This window comes from Colossoma macropomum, unplaced genomic scaffold, assembly GCF_904425465.1.
Source record: "Colossoma macropomum unplaced genomic scaffold, Colossoma_macropomum, whole genome shotgun sequence".
NCBI lineage: Eukaryota > Metazoa > Chordata > Actinopteri > Characiformes > Serrasalmidae > Colossoma > Colossoma macropomum.
In genome coordinates this window covers 359,338-384,579 of record NW_023494875.1, presented here as the reverse complement: position 1 = coordinate 384,579, position 25,242 = coordinate 359,338, and the positions used below count along the sequence as shown (strand labels likewise).

General features: G+C 38.9%; 1 protein-coding gene across 2 annotated transcripts; it reads right to left on the bottom strand.

Annotated features, from left to right (window-relative positions):
- Positions 1-17,515: 17,515 nt before the first annotated feature.
- On the bottom strand, positions 17,516-25,191 carry LOC118800375 (tyrosyl-DNA phosphodiesterase 2). 2 transcript variants are annotated; one of them, XM_036560583.1, is made up of 7 exons: positions 24,729-25,191; positions 23,870-23,912; positions 21,229-21,717; positions 20,196-20,287; positions 19,989-20,107; positions 18,990-19,160; positions 17,516-18,466 (listed from the first exon to the last, which is right to left on the bottom strand). In XM_036560583.1, the coding sequence occupies exons 2-7, from the start codon at positions 23,893-23,895 to the stop codon at positions 18,185-18,187; spliced, it is 1,179 nt and encodes a 392-aa protein (XP_036416476.1). In that variant the 5' UTR covers positions 23,896-23,912; positions 24,729-25,191; the 3' UTR covers positions 17,516-18,184. The 2 variants fall into 2 exon arrangements, with proteins under 2 accessions (XP_036416476.1, XP_036416475.1); XM_036560582.1 differs by having other exon boundaries at positions 24,725-25,187.
- Positions 25,192-25,242: the final 51 nt, after the last annotated feature.

The following is a 25,242-nucleotide window of genomic DNA, read 5'->3' as shown; positions in this document are numbered from 1 at the left end:
CCATCACCATTGACATTGCAGGCTTTCAAACCCCACTCGCTCAATGCCTGTGCTAAATAAACAGCCTCCATTATTACTACCTGCTGGGCTAATTTAGCAACACTGGCAACGTGGGGTAATGTGACTTACTCTCAGAGATTAACTATTGTCCCCTGAGTTGTAATGCAGGTTGTCAGACTGCCAGCTTACAAGCAAACAAAGACTCCCCTCATTCACTATTCATTTCATTCCAGATCAAGCATAATCTTTCCATTGTTTCAGCAAAATACATTTCAGAAGATTTACCCAGTGTAACAATAATGTAGACAAGCTTCCTTGAGATTAACTCTCAATATATTCCCTTTTTTTTGAAAGCATACTTTAAAAAGTGTCAGTGGATTTTTCCTGAAGTGAAAAACTCTACGTCTGTCATAATGCCAAGTCAAACTACTTCAGCATGTCTGCTCAATGTGTACTCTGTATGAATACGAATGTACCTGTTGTTGCCTTGCACAGAAAGCAAGTGATGAAACACAGCTCCTGAGGACACCTGGGTCATTGCAAACTTCGTAGCACTGTGGCTTTTCATTTGGTCTCCATTTCAGTGGAATAGCCAGCGAGCCCTCCGTTCAGAAGTGTAAGTGTCGGTGGTCTGATCTTGGAGAAAGTCTATCCACTTTTCCTTTTCCTCTTAGCTGTCCTGACACCGTCTTTATTTAGAAAGTGAATTGCTGTGAGGAGCCAGGGCCAAAGGGCAATTGGAATTTGTGTGCTGACATTAACACTGGAAAATAGAAAAGTGTGCACCACACACTGTGAGCAAGGCGGAGTGAGAGAGAGAGAGAGAGAGAGGAGAGAGAGAGAGAGACAGAAAGAAAGAGAGAGACGAACCAAAGTAAATATCCAGAGTGGTTGACTGAATGATTGCCTGACATTTGAACCTTCATCATGTTTGTAAACATTACACCATCAACTCATTCTCAGCCGTTATTTACTGAACTAAATACATTATATGGCCAAAAGTATGTGGATGCATAACATCATACCTATCTGAGCTTGTTGGACATCCCATCACAAATCCATGGACATTAATATGGAGTTTCCCCTCCTTTGCAGCTATAACAGCCTCCACTGTCTGTAGGAAGAAGAGTATTTGTGAGGTCAGACACTGATGTTGGGCAAGAGGACCTGGCTCATTCATGCTAAACACTGTAATAGTGAATACATACTTGTGTATGCAGAATTGAGAATTTCACTCTAGACACCTGAAAAACTCACTCCAGTCATCTCAACAAAGTTGACAATGCTGTTGGGCTCTAATCATTTTTAGCACAGCATATAGCCTAAGAAAATGTCATGTAAGCGGAGCCGCAATTTCTTCATAGCCTAGAGCAACAAAATGGCTTAATCCGGCCCTGTGGTCATATTCAGTACCCACCACTCCATTTCCCCACTAACTGGACTTTAAGAGTCTTAAAGAGCCATTTTATGAATCACATTCCAGTCTTGGTTTTGAACATTGCGTGTGTTTTCTTTTTGTAGTTCATTTTTGTTACACGAATGGGTTTAATGAATAGGGTGTTACTGATATTTGTAAGTCGTTAGCAGGGCCTGTATTCACAATGCTTCTCAGAGTAGGAGTGCTGATCTAAGATCAGATTCCTCTCTTATTTACAATGACAGGAACAGCACTCCTACTCTGAGAAGCTTCATGAATATGTACTATTCCCTGGATTGTTGCTTAGAAGTGGAACATTAAACTTGTGCTGCTCACTGAATTATTAATACTTTGTATATTTGAACTAGCAAGATGGACATGCTGTAGAACAACACAGTTGTCTGCCAAAAAAAGAAAATAAGTTTGTAAGACAACTAAATCTTTTAGTATTGTTTCAAATGAAGACTGCAACTGAAAACTCAGGCCGTTGGGTTAATTAAATCGAGAAGCTGAAGCTACACTGAGTGCACTGAGTGAGTGTTGAGCAGGTCTGCGAACTGAGATGGAGGACAGTTAAGCCACTGCTGGACTGTTTGTTTGCATGTCGATCTCTAGTAGGGCTCTTGAGGGACTCATCCTGGTTTGACAATAACAGTACCACAACTGGGCATGTTTACAAGTGTTTGAGTGGTTCTTCTCACCCACTGCATGTCAGTCTACTGCACTCATCCCTTCCAACTGTCACTCCACATTGAGTCTCAGCAGCAGATCACAGGGAAGCTTCACAGTGGAGCTGCTGAGCACTGATGGCTCTTCACAGCTGTCTGTAACCTTGAGGACAGCTGAGGAGGCACCTGTGCGTGCTGCTGATGGAGCTTTAGCAGTCCAGATCAATGCAGAGTCAAATATAATCTGACCTTCTTCAGACTCACAAACAAATTGCCCACAAGCGCTTCAATGCTGAAACATGGTCAAAGCACTACACATGCAACATGCAGCCACACATAGATGTAGTCGTATGCAAAAGTTTGGGCACCCCTGGTCAAAAAAAAGGTCAGAGCACGCACTTATGCACATTTTAATGCATAATTACTGTTTTTTTTTGTTTTGGCTGAATTTAAAGGGAACCTATTATGCTTTTCCAGCTCAAAAACACAGAAGCTCTAGCAGAGTGTTTCAGACAGAAAGTAAATGGAGAGGTGCAGTTTTAAAAAAATGTGTGTGTTTTAGGAAAATTGAAGCATGTAAATCTAGTGTAGTAGAACCCAAAAACAAAAATAAGAACATGACAATGAGCAAAATACACTTAATGTTTTGGGACACCTACACATTGCACCTACAAGAGCTTTTATGACATCTCATTCTAAATCCATAGGCATTAATATGGAGTTGGTTCCCCCTTCGCAGCTATAACGACTTCCACTCTTCTGGGAAGCTTTTTACAAGATTTTGGAATGTGTCTGTGGGAATTTTTGCCCATTCATCCAGAAGAGCATTTGTGAGGTCAGACACTGATGTTGGACGAGAGGGTCTGGCTCACAATCTCCGTTCTAGTTCATCCCAAAGGTGTTTGATGGTGTTGAGGTCAGGGCTCTGTGTGGGCCAGTCAAGTTCTTCCACACCAAACTCACCTAGCCATTCCTTTAAGGACCTTGCTTTGGGCACAAGGGCACAGTCATGCTAGAACAATAAAAGGGCCTTCATCAAACTGTTCCCACAAAGTTGGAAGCATACAATTATCCAAAATATCTTGGTTTGCTGAAGTATTAAGATTTTCCATTCACAGGAACTGAGGGGTCTAGGCCAACCCCTGAAAAAAAACCCCATAGCATTATCCCTCCTCCACCAAACTTTATAGTTGGCACGCGCTTTGTTTGGTTTGAGGAAACCGTTTGCCTTAAACCATTTAAGTAACTCAAGTCATTTGAGCGAGACCGAACTAAACATATTGTTATATACTCTTGAGTAAATTGAATATATTGTAAAATCTTCATTCGTTTTGCTGATATTCAAACGATTGAGTATTTTGGACTTATATGTAATAGTTGCACTAACTCAATACAATCAAGTAATTGTAAATTAAATTCACTGCTAGGCCAAGCTAGGCTATCATATCACATTGTGTTGCCAAAACGTAATAATAATTATATTGTCTATCGTTATATTATACTTATACTAAGTATAAACGTAGAGTTAGTTTGAATTTTTCAGATTAAGCTACTCCAGCTCTGTAATATTTAAGTTCATTAGGATGTGCAGTTTTACAGTGGTGCTTTAAACCATCTATTGAAGATCTTCAAGGAACCAAAAGTGGTTATTCTATGGCATTATTCCAAAGAACCCTTTACAGCACCTTATAGGTAGAATAAGTGAAGAATTCTGACATATTTCATAGACAGGTGCACAAAAAGAAGAGGCACCGCAGCTTATCAAATATGTTTGCTGTGATGTTCACATTCCGTGCTCCTCTCAGTGATCGTCATCTGGTGTGATTCTCCAGGAAGCTGTGAACAATAGGATGCCGTTTTTTAAAAGGCAAATGATCAAATCAGTGTTGTGACTCCCTGCAGTTCCAAATCGTAGCCTGTGAGATGATGAAGCTAATTTTGTGCAGGTTTATGAGGAGGAAGATTGCAGCCTCTGTGGATAGATTGTGATAATGATGATTATAATAACTGGATGCATTCTACAGAAGGATCCCAAAGAAGCAATGGACTGATTTGATTTTGGCATTTCTGTCCAGACTAATGCGAAGAGACTGGACCTCTGCACTCCTCTCCTCCTGCTGTATCACCCTGAGGACTGAAAGAGTGAAATTAGTGCTCCTGTAGATAATAAAGAAGTCCTGCAGATTAGAGGGTACAGGCGTATAAACTGGACCAAGTTAACCATGCAGTCTTATTATCATGCATAAAATTCTGTCTAAACATACAGTACTTAAATTCTTCATTTGAAGTGTTTAATTGTTGTTAAGGATTCAGTAATTCTGGAGAAATTACATAACATTATAGTATTATATTATTGTAAGTTTTTTTTTTTACAATTTATTTGTGATTATTGTCAAGTTCAAATAAAGTAAAATTAATCTCCACAGTACTTTGTATTTAAAAAAAATTGGTAGGAAATTAAAATAAATAGATAATTACAGTGCGTTATGTATTTATTATTTAATGACTTTCCCCAAAATACTACATACATGTTAATTGAATAAAAAAGAACAATTATTAATGCATAACAAGTGATTCTGAATCCTAGCAGGACAGAAGGTAATCTGCAGTGTTTTGTATGTGACCACATCACCAGCATGCAGTCTGCAGTAACACAGCACGAGCAGCTGGTGGATGTTTGGAGTGGTGGCATCTGGCAGCGGCGGAGCTTCTGACAGGTCAGCTGGCAACCTCTCACCAGAGGTCACCGCCACGCTAGACAACACAGAGCCGGTGTTCATGGTAACCATGGCGGGAGATGAGCAGGAACAGCACAGTGAGCAGCAGATTGGAGCCAAAAATAGCCACCACCAGTTGCTCAGATTTGGGCTTTGTGTGCTTTTCCCAAAACGATCCCATTTAAAAAAGAGTACATCTTATTTTTTGACAGTGGCACCAAAGAGATATTGTTGAAAAACTTTGTTCAATAATTGAACAGGTGCAGCAGCCCTCAGTCACAATTACAGATGATCAGGTTTGAGTAGAGACAAAAGAGTAAATGAAGCAGTCTAAACTGATCAATCAGGCTCTGGTTTGAAGTGTAGGCCACGGAAGGAGCATGTGTGTTTACTGTGTCCAGCACAGCACATGATTGAGCTGCCACACTTCATCAAGGCACTTCTCCATCACCACCCTGTTACCTGACTAATGATACATCATAAGATTTTCCTCTTCACAATGCCTTCTTTTATCAGGACTGATCCTGTCAGGAAAGGTCAGGAAACTAATGTGGTCACTGTTATAGAAATGCCAGGTCTCTGTCTCATTATCCGCCAGCATATTCTGTTGTTCACATTGAGAGATCAAGGAGAAAGTATATTTTATAATGCTGATGTGTGTTGGTGCTGACAAAGAGTTGGCCCAGCTGTATGATACAGTTTTATTATACAGCAAAATCAAAGCAGCATAATCCTCAAATCTCTCTCTCCCTTTCTCTTTTTCTCCCTTCTTATCCTCACATACACTAGATGACCCTTCTAATTGGTGAATTCAGCTGTTTCAAGCTGCTTCCATTGCTGACACAGCCATCAATTGCACACACAGCTGGTAAAATTTCCATAGAAAAGCATTAACTATATAATAGCCACACCCAATGTCAAGTGTCAGCTACAGGAATATAAAGCTCCCCAGCACTGGGCTGTGGAGCAGTGGAACTGTGCTCTCTGGAGTGATGGAGCTCCATCCAATGCCTTTAGGATGAGTTGGAGTGGAGTCTGTGATCCAGAACTAATCATCCAACATCAGAACCTGTCCTCACTAATGCTCTTGTGGCTGAATACAATCAAATCCTCACAGCAATGTTCCAACATCATGAGGATAGTTTTCAAAAAGAAACTAAGCCGTATGTGTCTGGTGCTGTCCATGGGGCTGTCATAGCTTTACCCTTGGGTTTTAATGAATCAATATGTGTCAGGGGATGTGGCAGAAATATTTAACCTAAGAACATCACATTAAGGCGCAGATTTACTAAGAGAGGCACTGATTACTGATGTTCTACCCACACTTTGCACTGGTGAGGGTGGCCAGTTTAGCGAGTTATCTACTAAGATATCAATTGCAAATAAATACAGGTGCAACTTTCTAATCAACACATGACCAGCAATATAAAAAAGTGATTGGCTCTCATGCTTTTTGAATGAAAGCATGTTTACACTACATAGGAGAAAAGGTTTTGTAATCTTTCTTGGTTTCTGGTAATAATTGACTCAGTATGTCAGAATAATGACTAACTTTAAAAACAATTATAAATCACTTGGAAAGTATGTGACAATGTTGTTAAGTTTGTGATTACCGTGAGTAATTAGGAATTATTGAGAATGCTGAGAATATATTAGAATTTATCACTGTTAGCATCATTTTTGTAAAATTATTTGGTTTGTGGTTTATAAATTAAGAATAATGAAGCTTTTACAAGTGTTTTTTTTTCCATCAAAAATAATCTCACTTTTCTCTCTGAGCACAAACAATGACCACCTTGTTAGCACCAAAAATATGTTTTTTTTTTTTTTCTCAAGCATTAAATAGCACACAGACAGTATTTACTTTCAGCCTTAGCAAATTGGACACGGTGCTTCATTATAATAATCACCTCCCTGTATATGGCACTCTGAGAGAGAAACTCCTATAAATGTATATGCCCCTCTAAAAGCAAAGCCCCTTTTTCAGTTTTATGCCCACTGTGAGTCAAGTGCCATTGACTCTGTTTAGTAAATCACAGCAGCCACTTTTTAATGCAAAAATGGAGTTTGCAATGGTGCAAAATGTTAGTAAATCTACCCCAAAAGCTCTAACAAAGAAGACGATGGAGAGCCCAGGTTTATAACAGGAGTCAAGAAGCAAGTAGAAATGGAGAGCACAGGGGTATCCATAATCAAAAAGGATTAGGCAAATATAGAAAATACGACTGGAAAAAAGACACTATAAACAGACAGACTAACAGAGCTAAACAATACCAGGGAAAAACAATACTATAAGAAGAACCAGGGAAAGTTATGGACTTTAAATAAACAGTCAGGAAACAAGACTCAGGTGTACACAATAAATACTGGGGGCGGGGCTAAATTGGAACTGAGACCATACCACAACAAAACCTGTGCAGTGTCAAAATATCAAAGAGATTTTTCAGAATCAGAGCATCTCGCACACCTATCACTCATTTGTTAATGCGTAGTTACCGTCCACTTACAGGGCTACTCTCGCAGTAGCTCATGTACTGCATGTCCTTCAAGGTTTTCATAAACAACAGCCTATTAACATTCATGCTCAGTTAAAACAACAGGCCTCTTTCAAACATGCAATTACAAAATAGTACAAAGCCAATTTACCGCGACCCGACCCCGAATCACATGATCAACATGATGACACGATGTGATCAACTATTTTTTTAGCACTAAGTCATGTTTGTGCTGTTCTGTGTAAAGCAGGTGTTCAAATAGTTGCTAAGTGGTGCTCTGTGTACAAATCCAAAGCTGCATCTGCAAAATGAAAGCAAAGATAAATGACCTGGTATGAATACACAACAAAGCAGACATATGGAGATAAAGCTCTTGGGGATTTATTGTTTATATATAGCTACGTTTTAAAAGAGAAGCGTTATCAAAGCAAGACCATGTTGTATGGAAATTATTGCACAAACATTGTTAAATTTGTCTCTGGGAAGTTTCTTGTGACAAGGCAATGTCTGCTCTCATTGCGGAAACGTGTCATTTCCTTGCTGAAATGTCAGCACAAACAGCCGTGTCACTCCTTCATCACTACAAATGGCTTTACATGTTGAAAACTAGCTGCATATTGTGAGTTGCCTGCAAGATCATTTCCATGCAACTTGACAGTTACAGGAAGCAGTTCAAATCCAGTCAAAGCTGCATGCAATACATTGAGTTACACCAATAGTTAGCCAAATTAGTATCTCATGTTTTTGGATACACTGTATTGTTCTTGCCACAAAGTCATCTGCAGCATTTACAGCATTTTCCTTTACAGCAAGTTTCCAGTCATTCTTTTTATATATCTATATATCTGTCTTTTGTCTATTTAGTATTCTTTGTTATATATTTGAGTTTTTATTTGTTGTGTCTATGTTAAGCCTTTGAAAATGAATATTTAAGTAGCTGTTATGGTTATAGCCTACTAGATGGGTCTCCTTTTCAACCACATAATAAACCATCTTCTCTGATATATTCTTGTCTCTAAATTCATTGTTTCGTATACATTTATATATATATATAAGATTTGCCTGAGTTTAATATTGTAGTGTCCCTCTATTGATCTGCTGTGTGAGCACAAGAGGCCTGGCCAAGCAGAGTGGTGATGTGCGGAGGCTCTCGGAAGGTGCCGCACTCACGGTAAGGGAGATGTTAGTTGTTGTTTTTGGCTTAGGGATGTGTACAAGTGTTGTTTGTGCTATTCTGTGCTGAACTGTGGGGTAGTTAGTGTGGGTCTCTGTGACTACTAAGTGACAGTAAGTAAGAGTGAAGTCTGTTCTCCTGTTTGAGCTGTATGTCCAGTAGAGGCTTCGGTTTATTGACAGCTCCACCTTGTCAAATCTGAAATATGACGAGTGTATGGGAGTGGAAGCCTTCTGATGAAATTATCTCCCCTGCTAATCTGAACAGGCACAGGTGGGCCAGGGAGGGCCATGACATCTGTTAATCGCCATGGTAACTGGCAGCAGAAATCATCAGTCTGTCTGAGTGCGGTGCTGGATGGTGTGGTGGTCGTATGTTTATGCTGTGATTTCCGTTGCGTTTCTTTTGTCAGGTTAAACCCTCTTGCAGGGTTCAGGGCTGTGTGTGTGCAGTGACATCTGGATTCAGAGGAGACTAGTTGTGTGTGAAATTAGACATGTGTGGAAGTTAAGTGCCTCATCATGACTCTGCAGTTATGTGATTCAGTATTAGAGAACGACTGGCTCGTGTTTAAAATATACTCCCGCTTCCAAAATAGAACTGCTGATTGCCTGGCCATGGCTCTGTGTCTCAGCTCACTGCTGCCTGAAAATAAACTACCGTTCATGTTCTTTGCCTACTGATGTGCTGTATGTTTGGTGGTCTTCCACAGCCTACATAAATATCCTCAGTAGAATGACTGACCTCATGCAGTTTGTATGTGGCAGAGTTTGTGGCAGAGAATAAAGATAAATTAGAATAATAGTGACACTTTCTTTTACAGTCTCTTGACCAACATAGACCATCATAGCTTTTCACCAGCAAAACCAGCATATGTTTTGGATGCTGCTGCTATTCAAGTAAACCAGCATGACCGTAAGCATGGAGGCATAAAAACATTTATGTCTTGTCATATGTGCTTGACCAGTACCCATAAGCAAAACAGAATCTGGGCTGAATAACAAAGCAATGATTCTTACTAATGTTTACTGGGTCCATACCAATGACTGTCCTGCTACTACCTTGCTACTCCAAATTATTTTCCGAAGCAGAGATATTTTAGCGTGTTCCTTATCAGTCTGTTGGGCATTTCGGGTGTAATTTAGTTAGACTGTTGGGGTACTTACCCTCAGGGATGGGCACTATGACAATGTTATATTGTTATTGTGATAAATTATGTCACAATACAGTTTTCTGAGCATATCATGGATATTGTCAGTACTTAAAGTATACTAATAATGTGTATAATAACAAAGTGTTATGAATTATTATTATTATTATTATTATTATTATTATTATTATTATTATAGTGTTTTATATGTAGCAAGTTCTAAATTGTCTGTTCCAACTTATTCAATCTCTGAAAAACTGAAAAATCATGATGCATATCATGTAAAAAAGCCTTCAAGCATCATGATTTAATGTCTTTGCCACATCGCCCACCCCTACTTACCCCAATTTTACCCAAAATAATTACATGGCACTTTAACGTTTTTTTCACACACTGACCCAGTTAATATCTAGAACCTGCTTGAGTTTCTGTGTAATTCAGTCAGACTGTCTTGGAACTCATCATGATGTAACCCAATATAATTATGCAGAACTCTGTATTTTGTACCTCAGGCTTACCTAGTCAATACCTATGATTTAAGAGACTGTAAAAGAAAATGTTACCAGATTAATAACATGCTGAAAGAACACCTGCAATCTGCGCCAAGTGTGTGCGTGTCCTATCTTAATGACTGCTTTCAGTCTAGCAATTAGCAATTTGTGTCACTGAACTTTCCACTGTTCTCTTAATTTCCTCTTTCATCAGTGTCATACTTCTCCTTTGAAACTCTGGCAGGGTCGTGTGTCTGTGGGAATAAAGGAAAGGTGCAGTAATTAGAAAGTAGCCTTACATTACTTTGTGTACAATCAGCTTGTTTGACAGGGTCAGGACTGCTAAATTTGACATCAGATTTTGCATCAGTGACATTTGTGCTTAACAGAATGTTACATGTCAAATCATTTATTGTCTTTGAATAACAAAATGTGTTGTTGATTATAGAACAACACTAAAACATGAAATTGCAAAATTGAGGCCTCTGTAGTTTGTCTTAATGATTCCACTTTATTTAATGAAGTTATGACAAACTATAAAGTAATTATAAAGACAAATGACAATAAATAGGTATTGTGATAATAATTACATTAGGTCTGTTAATTTAATGCTAAAATTCTGATTATCATCATTATAATTATGAAGAATAGTAATAGTAGCAATAGTAGTAGTTGTAGAAGTATGAAATCAATGATAGCAAAGCTTTAGGATTCAAAGGAACTGGCAAGTTATAGCCGTCCCACAGCTCACTCGCTAACTTTGACTTGTGGACGAGAATATTTTTAGGGCAGCACTGTAAAGGGGGGCTTTCAGTCCTCTGTTTTGGGGTTACTTCTTGTCCCAAAGGTCTAGCTTTACCTTTCAACCTTAAAACAAAAACCACCCATAAATGAATATAAATGCAAAAATCACTATTGTCAATGACAAAATATTAGATCAGTGGTCTCTCTGGTCCTGAAGAACTACCTTCCTGCAGAGCCTAGATCCAACCACAGTTTACCACACCTGCTCCAGCTAATCAACTTCTTCCCAAGTCTCTGACTGGCTGGATCAGATGTATTAGAGTTAAGTAGGGGGTGGAGCAGCTTAATTGGATACAGGTTGGAACTAAACTCTGCAGTAAGGTAGCTCTACAGGACCAGGGTTTTGAGAATATTGAGAATAAATTAGACCACAGCCACTGAATAAATGTGCCAAGATTAGATTTAGCCCCATCAACTGACCAGGAGAGAAAATAAGGCTGGGAGGCTTCTTCCCCCAAGTTACCCAACTACATATGCAAACTGCTCATCATATCTCCCCTTTGAAATGCTCTTCACTAACTTCCCTGAGCTGTGAGGACAAGGGTAAGAAAATAGATGTACCCTATGCTAATACGTCCCACTGAGACCAAGCCTCCAAATAGTGTCCCATGACCCCCAACTGGACACGTCTCACAACTGCATGCAAAGTGCTGAAACAAACACTTTCGGACGAAAGTGAGTTTGACAGAACTGAGTGAAAAACTGCACTTACAGTGAAAGAAGCAGATTGATTATGTAAAAAGGAGAAGAAATAAATGAGACAGACTAACAAGTGAAAAGGTGGTGAAGAAGAAACAAATCTCGTAACAACTGAGAAGCAAACTGCTATATTGCAGTGAAATGTGCTAATTGTAACCTTGATAATCCAACCTTGAAGCTTTTACATCAATGTAGTGAATGTAAATAGAAACAATTTGACTAATAATCATCTTTATGATGTTATAAAAATGTATGAATTACATTCAAACAGTCCTTTAGAAACACTCAGCATGGACTGACAAGGATAAGCAGGACATATACAGTCATATACAAAAGCTTGGACACCCTGGTCAATCATTACAAATATTTCTTCATTTTAATGCACATGACATTTTCACATTTTAATGCACAGTTACTGTGTATTTCCTAATTGTTAACTCAACAAAAAATAGAAATTGTGCATTAAAAATTGCAGAAAGATTCCATATTGAATTCCTTTTAGAAAATCAACAAAATGTGTAATATGACTTTGCATATGAATTTGCATATAACGGTGTGTAGATGTACGTAAGTGAAGGTCATTAATGGGTGAAACTACAGATAATACTAATCTTTTAAAACGTCAGTTGCTGTAATATCTCTCTCATGGTATCCATCAATATTCAACAACCCATTAAATAACCTACACACGAATGGCATTCCAATTAATTATTATCATTCCATGATGTATGCTCACAGTAGATTACACAGACATTGATGCATTTGTGTCAAGACGTGTGATAAATTGTTCTGTCATATTTGTATTAATTTATTGATTTTAAAAGAACCATTTTTTCAAAGTTTGACCTTGAGATTAAATTACATTAGTCCACTCGTTTCATTCATTTCATGAGTGTTCATTGACATTCATGACTATGCTGAGTGTTTGTTTTTTTCTTCCCTGTGAAGTGCTGAACAGTGAAAAAGAATGCGAGAAAGGCGGTCATGTGCTGTACTGCGTGTAAGCGCATTTCTCTTTGCTAACCCAATTCCTCCCAAAACTCCAACGACCAATAATTATTCTTGCTGACAGCCTGCCATCACTCCTAATTTCCAGCGGACTTTACCGGCATATTTCAATTCTGTTCGGATTAAGCGGTGGAGAAGATGAGCTCCAAATCAATTTTCCTAATGAGAACACAGGGCATGCTTCCCAACTCCTCAACAAAGACCCATTCCCATCCATCTATTTGGACAAGATCCCTTCAATGTTGACTAGGGCTCGATATGCAAAGAGATGTTATCCCCCCAGTGAAACAAAAAAACAGACAAAATCACCCCCTTCTTACACTGACTTTCTCTCTTTCTATCCTGTTAGGATGTTATGCGATAGTGCCTACAACCTTTAAAAATGCCCTGCTGAAAAAAAATCATGGAAACCATTGAAAGTGTCTGTTGGTTCCTGCTCAGTAGCCAGTAATGGTATTGTATTTTCCTCATGGGTTGATATTACAGTGTAAAGTAATGGTTTTAACACAGGTCCTAGGATTCCAGATGCATTTGATGGTTTCTTAATTCGATCTAAAGGTGTCCCACAGAAAACTAATTGTCTTTAATGGTAACCAAGCCAATTCCCTTTAGAAAGCAAAACCAACCAGTTTTAATCCTAATGGTTCTTATAGTCTATTTTCAGTAGGGTGGCTCTTCAAGGGTTCCTTAGTAACAGAAATGGGTCTCTATAAAAAAGTGAACACTTCAAAAAAAATCTGAAAGCATAAACTGTTTATTGCATGTGTAATAGTTCTCTTTCTATGATAGAATACCTGTTGTACATGGTTTTGTATAGAACCTTTTTTTAAATAGTTCTATGTAGCACCAAAAAGGGCTTATTGTTATGTCGCAGAACCTTTTTTGGTACCATGTAGAACCATTTCTGCTAAGAGTGTGAGATGTCTATTATACATTTAATACATATTTTTATTTGTTCCATATTTGAGATTTGCAGACCTAAGCTATCAGAAAAAGACTGCTGTACAGGTACATTTTTGTCTCCCTATGTACAAACAATACAAATCTACCCTCAAAGGTACAACATGGATCTTAAGGTAAAATTGTGTACATGAAATGAGTCTTAAAAGTACATTTCCTAAGAGATACATGCATGTTTGTACTGTTGTTTCATGTTGAAAAATAAAAGACCTAGAGCCAAAGCAAGGGGTAGAAAATCAATGCAACCAAAAGAAAAAAATATAAAATAGAAGGTTTTCATTCCAAAATGCTGTATAACCATTAACAACTCTGGATATAGTGACTTTTTTCAAAGAATAGGAGATGACATATAATGGAAAAGACATTTTTATCTCGTCATTGCATGTATTTCTTGTGTGCATAACCCACTCCCAACAATACACATCATGAGAAAAAGACAACTCTTGAAAGTGGTCTGAAATGCGTTTTGGATCAATGGCAATGGAATACAGTACAGTTATATTCCCTAACTAAAGTGACTTAAGACATACCTACAAACCCAGTCCCAGCATTTGCACCCTGAGAGGCACAGTTAGCATACCCTTTTACAAAATACAAAAAAGTACCAGAACAAAAAAGCAATAAACAGTAATTCTGTTCAATCTGACTAAGGATACCTCAACCATGCATGGTAAGTGAACATAACTTGTTGAGAAAACTAGCAAATCAATAATCTCATTCTTACTCAGTCTAAAGACCTACTAATCTTTCCTGGAAGCATTCATGTTACAGCACAGCTAAGTAAGAACACACCACTTTTGCTTGTTTGCCCTGTTATTTGGCTTCATATCACAACAGTGTGTCTCAGTCCATGCTTTATGAGGACTCTTCAAAAAGCAGTGTTGACTTGTAAAGGTAATAGCTCATGGCAGAGCTGTTAGAGTCCACTCCTGGGACTGTGGCCCTACAGGGTTTAGCTTTCTATATTATTTAACACACCTGTTTCGACTCATCAGCTAACTAGCAAGGCTTTGATATGAATGAGGCGTGGACCTCCGGGACCTGCATTTAAAACTTGAGCTTTACAGGATGAGAATCCAAAGGCATTGTTAGAGTGCCCTCCAGTGGAGGATAAAGGAAAAACAATGACATGACAAAAATGTACTCATGAGTCACATTCACCGCCCACATTCATATCATAATTATCATTCTCTTGTGAAATTCCTAAATTATGAGGAATCATAGTTAATTATTTTACTGTAAATAAGGAAAATGCACTGGTATCTCCAATTTTATGCTCTGATGAAACTAAAATAACAAACTGCAGCTACAGTAGAACCCAAATTTATCCTTTCCAATTAACCAGTTCTATCTATCTACACTTTAGCTGTATGCAAAATTCTGCACAGCCCTCGTCAAATTACACGCTTTGTTGATTTTCTAAGTGACAAGAAGTTAACATCTGCATAGAACAAACTTAAATATCTCACATTTCTAAATTGTAATGCACAACTACCATTTATTTACTGAATTTTATATCTTGGAACAAAATAAAATGTGGCATGTGCAAAAGTTTGGGCACCCTTTCAGTCAATCCACTGCTGCTTTTTTGTCACATCAGGGGTTTGTTCACTGCATTAGGCCTTAATCCAAGTAAAGTGCAGACAATTTCCAGAGCATGATAAATTACCTAACCTTTAAACCTTTCTGTATGATGTGGTCATGGTCAACAGCGATGCTGACAGCGGATCTGAACCTAAAGAAAACTGACACTAACTAAACACTATGCTTATAATTTTCACTCTCAGAAATATCATTAAGAAACGGCAGGTAAGGAGAACTGTTGAAGTCAAGACCAGATCTGGAAGACCAAGAAAAAACCTGAAAATGAAATGCTCAAAGACTAGTCAGACATGCAAAGCAAAACCCCCATATCACTGTCAAGGACAAGCATCTGATGAACAAGGATTGTATATATGGAAAAGTCATTAGAAGGTAACCTAAACTGTGATCTCATGAAGGTAAACATATTAAGTAGGGGTGGGAATCTCTAGGCACCTCACAATTCCATTCGATTATGATTCAGAGGGTTGCGATGCGATTATAAAACGATTATCGATGCATCTTGATGCATCTTGATGCATCTTTTTTTCTATTTTCTCTCTGTGTGAGGACTTGGCTATTAAAACAAAGTATTTTTAATGATCCATAATGAATTTACTTCCAATATATTTTATTAATAAATCAAATGGAAGTAATGTGGCAAGTGAACTGGAAGGCTCTCATTCACTGCTGTTGTTTGGAGCACATGAGACACTGCTGCCACTCATCTGCGATAAAATGCACTGTTACGGTGAAATAAGATCCTGTGGCAATGGATGTTCACGCAGCACGTTACAGCTATTCTACCCATTTTCTTTTTTTTTTTTTTGATTTTGTAACTTCGGTTTTGGTCTCGTTGTATAGAATGGGGATCGCTATGTCAGTAAAATATGTTTGAGACTGGACGCTGCATCTCAGCGAACATTTGGAGACGAATGGACTTGTTCGCATTTATAAGCAGCGAAGTTGGTTTCCTGCAATGAGAGACTGTCAAACACTAAAAATTGTGAAGATGAAGTCGCTTCTCTATCGAATTTTCCCGTTCCACCTTAAACGATGCTGCATTTACATTCTGGCACCTCAGACGGAATTTAAGGTGTAACGGGAAAATTCGAACAAGAAGCTGGCGAATGAGAAGCTGACTTCAGCCTCGTAAAACAGTCTAATGCTGAGAGACGTTTTACAATAAGCTGTTCTACTTTTGAGGAAAAGTTTTCTGGTGGAGATGGGAGGAAAGCGGCTACAGCTAAAGCTTAAAGCAGAGTAGACTAAGTCCGCGTTTTCATTTATTGTTTTAGTCTATACTAGGACATTATCACACACTGAGACATACTGGACATTAAATGTTGTGGGCTCCCAAGGTGGTTTGATTTTTGTTGAAAGGACAAAATGGCTCTTCTTAACATTTGGGTTGTGACTCCTGATCTAACCTGGCTTTTAATGCAGAGGCTGCTGGTCGGATTTCTCACTCCTCCAGTAGTGTTTTTGTTATGTGCTGCCACAGACTGTCCAGGCGCTGCACTTCCACACTTCCAAGTTCCGCCTTTTACGTTCCGTCAACATTACGCTATAAATTAAAATTCAGAAAATCAATTTCTGACGTTTGTGAATCGATTCAGAATCGTCCACGTCCGCATCGCGATGCATCTAAGAATCGATTTTTCACCCCACCCCTAGTATTAAGTATGGAAAAACAACACGCATAAACCAGAAACCAAAAATGTAACTCTTTGGCTACAATCACCTAAAGTATGTTTAAAAGAGAATCATTTCAATAAAAGAATATCTTGCCAAATGTTAATCATGGGGTGGATCTATTATGCTTTGGGTGTTGTGTGGCAGCCAGTGGCACATCAAATGTTGTAAGGATCGAGAGAAAAAAGGATTAAATACTAATCAACAACATCAACAAATCCTGGACAAAAAAGTTCAGATATTACAAGAAGACAATGATCAAAAATATAAATCAAAATCAACCTTAAGCTACTTAAAGAAACACCATGTTCTGAAATGGCCCTCACCACCCTCAGATTTGAATATCTGATCTCATATAGATCTCAAACATGATGTGCCTGCAAAACTACCTATGAACATTTTTAAAGAACCATTTAGCATGGAAAAGAGCAGTAATATTTCATATTTAATTTTGCTCCATGAAGAGGTGGTGTTAATTTATTTCACTTAGAAATCAATCAAATGTGTAATTTGACCAGAGGTGTCCAAATGTTACACATAACTGTGTGTCCAAAAGTATCTAGACACCCCTTCTAATTAATGAATTCAAGTACTTTAAGATGCACCCATTGCTAAACACAGGCCTGACACTGTACACACACACAGCTTGTATAATATTCATAGAAAGGTCAAAGTCAAAATAATCTTTACTGTCATTTCTTGTGTTGGGAGAGGAATGAAATGCAGTTGAAAAGAGGAACAAAATGTAGGCAAACAGTTTTTAGAAGTGGCATTTGAACCTAAGCCTCCATTTGGAGACCAGAAACCTCTTAGTTTGGGAAGGTAGAGCCTTAAGTCTGGTGCCTTAGAGTGCTGAGCAATTCTAACACTGAAAAGCACTGTCAATGAAATAAGATGCTCTGAAGCAGCTACACATGAGCCTAAGACCACTATAACCACTGCTACGCATCGGCTTGAGGGATATAAAGCCCACAGCATTGGGCTGTGGAGGAGTAGAACTGTTCTCTGGAGTGATGGAGCTCCATCCAATACCTTTGGGATGAGCTGGAGTGGAGTTTATGACCCAGAACTGATCATGCAACATCAGCACCTGGCCTCACTAATGCTCTTGTTTCTGAATGCAATCAAATCCTCACAGCAATGTTCCAATATCTAGTGTAAAGTCTCCCCAGTAGAGTAGAGACTGTTATCACAGCAAAAGGGGACAAACTCTCCATTAATACCCTTTATTTCAGAAGAATCTATCTATTCGTCCGTCCATCCATCCATCCATCCATCCATCCATCCATCCATCCATCCATCTAGGTTCATAATCACTACTCATTTTATGACTGGAAAGAGAAAGTGCAAAGAATGCCCCAGTGATCGCTGGTGAAACGCCCACACTTCAGTTTCTCCAGCCCCACCAGTGTCATGCTGTCTGGGTGGAGCTGAGGGCCCTCTCTGGCAGTCCGGAGGTAAACGCGGTCGAAGCGCAGTCGAGCAGGGAAGGGAATCTCTTTGTTGTTGTTAGTGACAGTGTCCCAGGTGTACCTGCAGTCCTCAGGCTCTCCCAGCATCTCCCACACATCCAGAATACCATCTGGGAGACCCCCCAACTTCTTCACCTAACACACACAGGACAACGTGTGTTTACACATAATCTGAACGCATAATGTGAGCAGTAGTGGTGCTGGTGGTAATTTCATATTCATTTAAACTAGAGTTGATTATGAGAAAATATGAGAGGTTGAATAAAAGTCAATCAATGTAATACCAGTGGAGAAATTATGTCAGTGTGTTTTAGTGCTTTAAAGACTTTCAGTACATTTTAAAATTTTTGTGATAATGATGAAAACCGTAATTAACTGTGATCAAAAGCTTGATCATACTACAATTTTACAGCATTAAATTTTTGTACTATCCAAGTTTTGAACAGTTTTCTTTATTTAATAAAATATGATGGCAAATCAATGGCAGAGACATACATAAACTCACAGATGACTTTATGTTGCATGCTTTTGTATCTGTATGTTATGTGACACCTGTCCAATAATAATAATAATAATAATAATAATAATAATATGGAACTAATACAGCTCTCTGATCTAAAAGGTAGACAACTATACACACACATACACACACACACACCTCCCAGTCTCTGAGGTTGGTGTCTCCTCCGAATATGACTGTCTGGCCGTCTGCTGCCTCCTTCATGCGCTTCCACACTCTGCGCAGCTGGTTCAGGCGCTCCTGTGAGCTGACCTTTAAACTCTCCATGTGTGAGGTCATGAAACACAGCTGATGACCTGAGAATTTTGCCTGGTTGTGCACACATACACACACACACACACACACACAGGGGCAGATAAGGGGCACTGGCAGGAGGAATAAATAAGAAGAACAGAATGTAACTGCAGCCAGCTGTGACAGTCTCCGTGCTTTGGTCATGATGTACTTCATTAAAGTTAGTAGTAATTAAAACCTAATTAACATGTTTTTGCTAAATAATTTAAAAACTTTGATTAAGATTAAGAATTTTCATACACATGCCCTTTACATATCTGCTAATAATGAAAATGTAAACAAAGTGCTGAAAACAAAGTGTCTTTGTTTTCAGCAGCTTCTGATTATGAGCTGATGAACTGAAAGTGGCAAATGTTACAGCTTAGCCCACTGGTGGGGTTATTTGCAACAGAAAGAGGGGCTAGGTGTAATAGGTTCTACATTTGTGTAGACAATTGTGAGTCTGAGATGATGATTAAAGCATACGCATGTTAAAGCATGTTAGATTTTGCCCCACGCTTCCCTCAGTATGTGAGAAAAACTTTAATACATTCATGGAACTCATTAACCAAGACGGGTTGCCTACACTTCATTACACTGAGGATCATTAGGAATACTGTCATTGAAGTCTAGTAAAGTCACCAGTAAATAGTAGAGAGTTAGGGCAGAGAGTAGAGGGTGTAGTTCCAGAGTAAGACCTTAATGAAATTATCTTAATCCATAGCTTTCTGAACAGCTTAACTGGGAAACCAGACCATCAAACATTGAGATGGAAAACAATTTTGGACTACAGGAACGCAGACTGAATAGATTTGACAGTTAAAATGAAAGGCTTATTAGAAGAGAATAAGTAAATCAGCTCACGGTGGCCATTAGCAGATTCCTCGTCATTTCTGTAGTGGGATATTTCACGATGTTGCTCTCGAGAAGTTCGACTCTGGACCTTCTAAGCAGTATCGCTGTAAAATAGCCACTATCACTGCCTAGGAAGAATCGTTTCACAATCAAGATTACTTGTACAGCACATACATATAAATACAGCATGTACACCAAATCCAGAAAGGCTCTCACCTTCCAGAAACTCATAATCTTTCATGACGTCCTGTAAAAGCTTCAGGTAAGGAGGAATGAGCTCTTGCAATAGCACAACATCTGCATGGTACCTTTAAAAAAGGGGGGAAAGAAGAGATATTTACATCTACAGTCCTCCGAAAATACTCTTACTGTATCAATACTGATGGATTAGTACAGTTTACAGCATAATTTACAGTAAATTCCTATAAAAATCAACCATCCCAGAATGTCCAGAAATCTGTACAAAAACAAAACTTTGCACAAGAGTCTGAAGTGTATCTGTGTGGATTTGCAACCTTGCAGTCAAAAGTGCATTTGTGAGGTCAGGCACTGATGCTGGACGAGAACGCCTGGCTAGCAATCGATGTTCCAATTCATCCGAAAGGTGTTCAGTGAGGTCAGTGCCAGCTTTACCTAATAAGCCACATAAGCAGCTGCTTAAGGGCCTGTTGCTACAAGGGGGCCCCATAACGACTTTGCAGATACCTCAACATCAACAGATGGGCTAATCTGTAAACCTAATTATGTAAACCTACAAAGTGCACCTATATGTTAGGGAGACTATGGAGGGGTGTACCCTGGTCTAAGTGGCAACACCCCTAATTTCACCAATTAGAAATAAGCTACAGGAGTCATACCACTACTGTGCACACTCACATCTCTCCTGAGCTTACAGGAGAAGATTTGAAGACTTGTGTAACAGTGACATGCAACAAAATCTGACTTTAAAATGTTCCAACTGATATGGTCTAAATCAGTAGGTTCTCTAGTTAAAATGTGTAAAATAAATGCTAGTTCCAAGCATAGATACTAAAAATCTACAACTATCGACTAAACACATATATACAGTGGAATGTGTTTAAAATGTTTCGGTATAAATTACCTTGGTCCCGGTTCTAATTTAGATGTCGATACAGTGTATATACAAGCCTATTAAGCTGAGATGCATAATAAAATGGCAACACAGTTCATTTACAAAACAACGAAGAACCTGAGCTGAACATACTGAGAAAAAAAAAACAGCTCTCACTTTCCCAAATATTCCAGCAGGCTTGGGATTCGTTCCTTGAGATCTTCACAGTCTAGGCCATCTATGTTCCAGGTGAGCACAGTCAGCTGGTCAGCAGAGCTGGCCTGGTCTTCACCTGACTGATCTTTGGACCCCTGGCCTTCATACACCTGCTTCAAGGTGAGTTTGGAGAGTGAAGTCTGGGTTGATTTGGATTCAGTAGGCTGAGTGTGAGTGCACTGGAGTAGGGGGGATTGGGTAGCCTGTGTCTGGGTGGACTCCGTCTCCGTCTGAGTTGACTGGTCACAGGTGGTCCGACTCTGTGTGTGCTGGCAGTTCACACACTGATGATAACCTGTCTCTTCTGTCAGTGTCTGATCCTTTCCTTTTGCACTGTGCTTCTTCTTTCTTTGTTTTTTCTTCTCGCCTGATTTTTCATGAGCTTTGCTGGCTTCAGGACTTTTATTGCTGTCTCTGTCGCCCCCTGCTGGAGCTCCGGTGTAAGTAAGACTGTGAGGAAAATAAACGTCACCTGTTAAGTTACATAATATGCCCAATAGTCTTCAGACGCTCCCTTCTAATTAGTGAACTCAGCTACTTTAAGGTTAACCTATTGCTGACACAGGTAACTCAATGTTCCAACGTCTAATGTAAAACTTTCTTTGAAGAGTAGAAGCTGTTACTGCAGTAAAGAGGGAACAAACTCCCTATTAAAACCCTTCACTGCAGCAGAAATGGTGGACAAGCAGGTGTCTACAAACTTTTGGACATACAGTGTAGATTTCGACAATCTCAAGCTCAAAGAGCATCTTTGCATTTTGTCCTGCAAATATATGAATTCTTAAGATCATAAAAGGCTCATATCTTGGAAACAGAGGTGTAGCTAAGAGGAGGCCAGAGGTGGCCAGTGCCACCCTAGAATGAAGCATAGCCACCTGGAAGAAGTGACATGGAAGTAGTTACCGGGCAACTATAAGAGTCTGATGACGGTGCATCTTGTTGTGATTGGCTAACATGCTCAGCAAACAGTTGTGTGATTTGCACTAGGTCCCTTTAGCAATGCTGCTTTGTGAGCTACATTATAAAAATGCTGTTCAACGTAAGATGACTTAACTATGACAAATTTGTCAGCTACAATCATTTATCATGCTAACTAATTACTTTTTACAGTTGAATGCACGCATGCGTTGTATATACAGTGCTGGGGTTTCTAGTCATTATAACCTGTAGCAATAGAAGTCTAAATGAATAATGTCTAGGGCCTGTCTATATAAAATGTTTTTCTTAATATGTTAAAATACATCATTTCCTCATGAATGAATAAAACATGTCACATCAACACAGTTTTGTCTTTCAGTTTACTTTCAGCAATAATTGTATTGATATTCTATTTTATTCATGTGAAAATGATGAACAGATTTCGTTACGTATAAAGCGAAAACAATGCATCATATTTTATGTCATTTATATAAACCAATGCTATTTTATTTACCTTTTTTTCCACTAGCAGTGTGCCACCCCAGTGAAATCTCTGGGGCTTCCTTGGCCACCCTATTCTAATAGCTCTAGGTACGCCCCGCTTGGGAAAACCAGATTTCTCCCTTTTTTAAAAATAAAAGAGTCTGGCAGGGCCGCCACGTTTCACATAGTGCTCACTCCTCAGTCCATACAGGGGTGTTTTGAATGCACCGTTCACCTCCTGTTTCACTCTGAACTGCTTTATGTATAAGACAAAAGACAGGGCCGTCTATCAGAATAGAAGCTATTTACATATATCAGTCTTAAAGACACAGTAACAAAAGCAGCTTGTTTAATTGTAAGGGATAAAGAGAGGTTCAAAAATGGTCATGTAAAAATAAATTATGACTGTTTTTGGTACATAAAGCTACACAAACATTGGACTTGTAAAATACAGTAACAATGTAGGATATGGGCTCTTTAACAACACAATCTGGGTCATCAGATTGTGGTTTAAAGATTGAAAATTCATGTATTTTTGTCACATCATGTGTTACTGTTATTATACTATGGATCTTAAACAGCTGGTCTATATCACACTTAAAATGATGGTTCTTCAAGGGTTCTTTTGTAAAGAAAATGGTTCTATATAAAACCATGAACACTCAAAGAACCCCTTGTATGATTGAAGTGTTCTTTGCATCATGAAAGAGCTTTACAGCTCTACAGCTTTTGTGGTGGCAAACTTTCAATTCTCTCTCTCTCTCTCTCTCTCTCTCTCTCTCTCTCTCTCTTTCTCTCTCTCTCAAAGCTCTCTGACTGTAAATATGTTGCATCAGTACAACAGTCTGCACTCGTCCCACAATACCTGACTGAAAGGCAGGCATATAGCACTTCACATAACAGAATTTTGTCAAATCGCTGAAAGTGACAGAAATGTCATATTTGACCATATTTAAAAGCTGTTTTTAAACAGGGAAACCAAAACTGTGCAACAGCTGTAACTATAAATTTGAAGTGTCTGAAGGTGGAATTTGGAAAATGAATAGAGATGGTCTATTCAATGTAAACAGATTTGGCTCTATAACCCCCCTTTGACTTCAACAACACATTTCTGTTATATTAATACCACTGTAAGAACTGCACTTATGTACAGAAATAACTGCACTTATGTACAGAAAAATAGCTTTTGCTGGGTTCTTACCTTACTGGATCTTGTGTGTCCTCCATCTCTGAACTCCTGGACTCTGAGGAAAGGTGAGATAACCAGTTTAGCCTGCTATTACTGTTTGTTGTTTCTATAGTTTTGTCTTTACATTAAGGAGCTTGGTATCTGGTTACACCCAGGGAGTTTACAGTTTACACAAAACAAGTGACTCAACAGATATAGCTATGCTGCACAGTGGGAGTGTTATTTCAGAATCAGAATCAGAGTGACTGTTTCGCCAAGTATGTTACACATCCAAGGAAATCGATCTTGATGAATATACACATGTATGACACGTAACATACTGAACAGACCAGACGAGCACACAGACTAACAACACGTATTTAACTGGGACAAATAAAATAAAATTACCATAAATAGAATAGAGAATAAGAAAGAATAATGAAGAGCTAATGTGAGTGGATCTTACAGAGATGTGGGAATATAAATATATAATATACATGCAGATGTGAATGTCTATACAAATGCTGAGCTGAGGAGACATAATATAATAACTATTGTACACAGAATATTACAGGATGGTGTGAACATTTAAAAAATGTACAGTTGTGCAAATAAGCACTGTGTTACAGAATGAGTGCTGTAACACAGTAAGACGTGGCTAAATGAAGCACCTGTTGTGCAGCACAAAGAAGAACGTGTGTTTATACAAAGGCCTGAGTATCGTACTAAACTTCCACAAGAAAAAGATCCAAGAATGAGGATCCAGCGCTGATTAGCAGGTCTGTCAGCCACACCAGCAGCCTGTCGGTCACAGTAGTTCAGCTTCACTCACATATGCTGCCATCAGACAGGCTGTAAAACTGAGTAGGAGAAACTGACTTTACTTACTTACTGTTAAGAGTCCGTGTGATCGCTGATATTCTGCCTGATCCCTCACTGTGGGCACCAGAGCTGAGCTTCAAACTGGCTCTCTGAGAAGAGTCTGACCAGAGTGAAGGGGAGCGCTCTCTGTTTCGGTTTCTTGATCAGCTGTCCTGCAGCTCTACACGCGCTGTGCGGAGCTCAGTTTCGATTCCGACTCCAGCTAAACACGTAAACGCACTACAGCGGAGCTGCGCCACCCGCACATACAGATAACCGCACAGAGCAACGGCTCATTCACACACTGTACTCCCTGCTGAAAAACACATTACAAAACCATCAATAACCAATAGAAACACTTCATGTTTTCCTTGGGTTTTTTTCAGCAGGGATATTGCTGTGAAATGAAACTGCTGTAGCTCTCTATTGTGAAATGGTTATGAGCAGTGAATGTACCTTCCGTGGTGCTGTAGGAACCTACCGGGGAGGTCACCACTATACATATACCCTATATTTACGGTTCATCAACAACAAACAACAATAAT

What these genes read in the sequence shown, in the direction of transcription:
- LOC118800375 (XM_036560583.1), bottom strand. Translation starts at nt 23,895, where the DNA reads ATGGAGGACACACAAGATCCAGTAAG. An exon ending in GGAATCTGCTAATGGCCACC is followed by an intron (nt 19,161 to 19,988) that starts GTGAGCTGATTT and finishes GTGCACAACCAG; the next exon opens with GCAAAATTCTCAGGTCATCA. An exon ending in CCAACCTCAGAGACTGGGAG is followed by an intron (nt 18,467 to 18,989) that starts GTGTGTGTGTGT and finishes TGTGTGTGTTAG; the next exon opens with GTGAAGAAGTTGGGGGGTCT.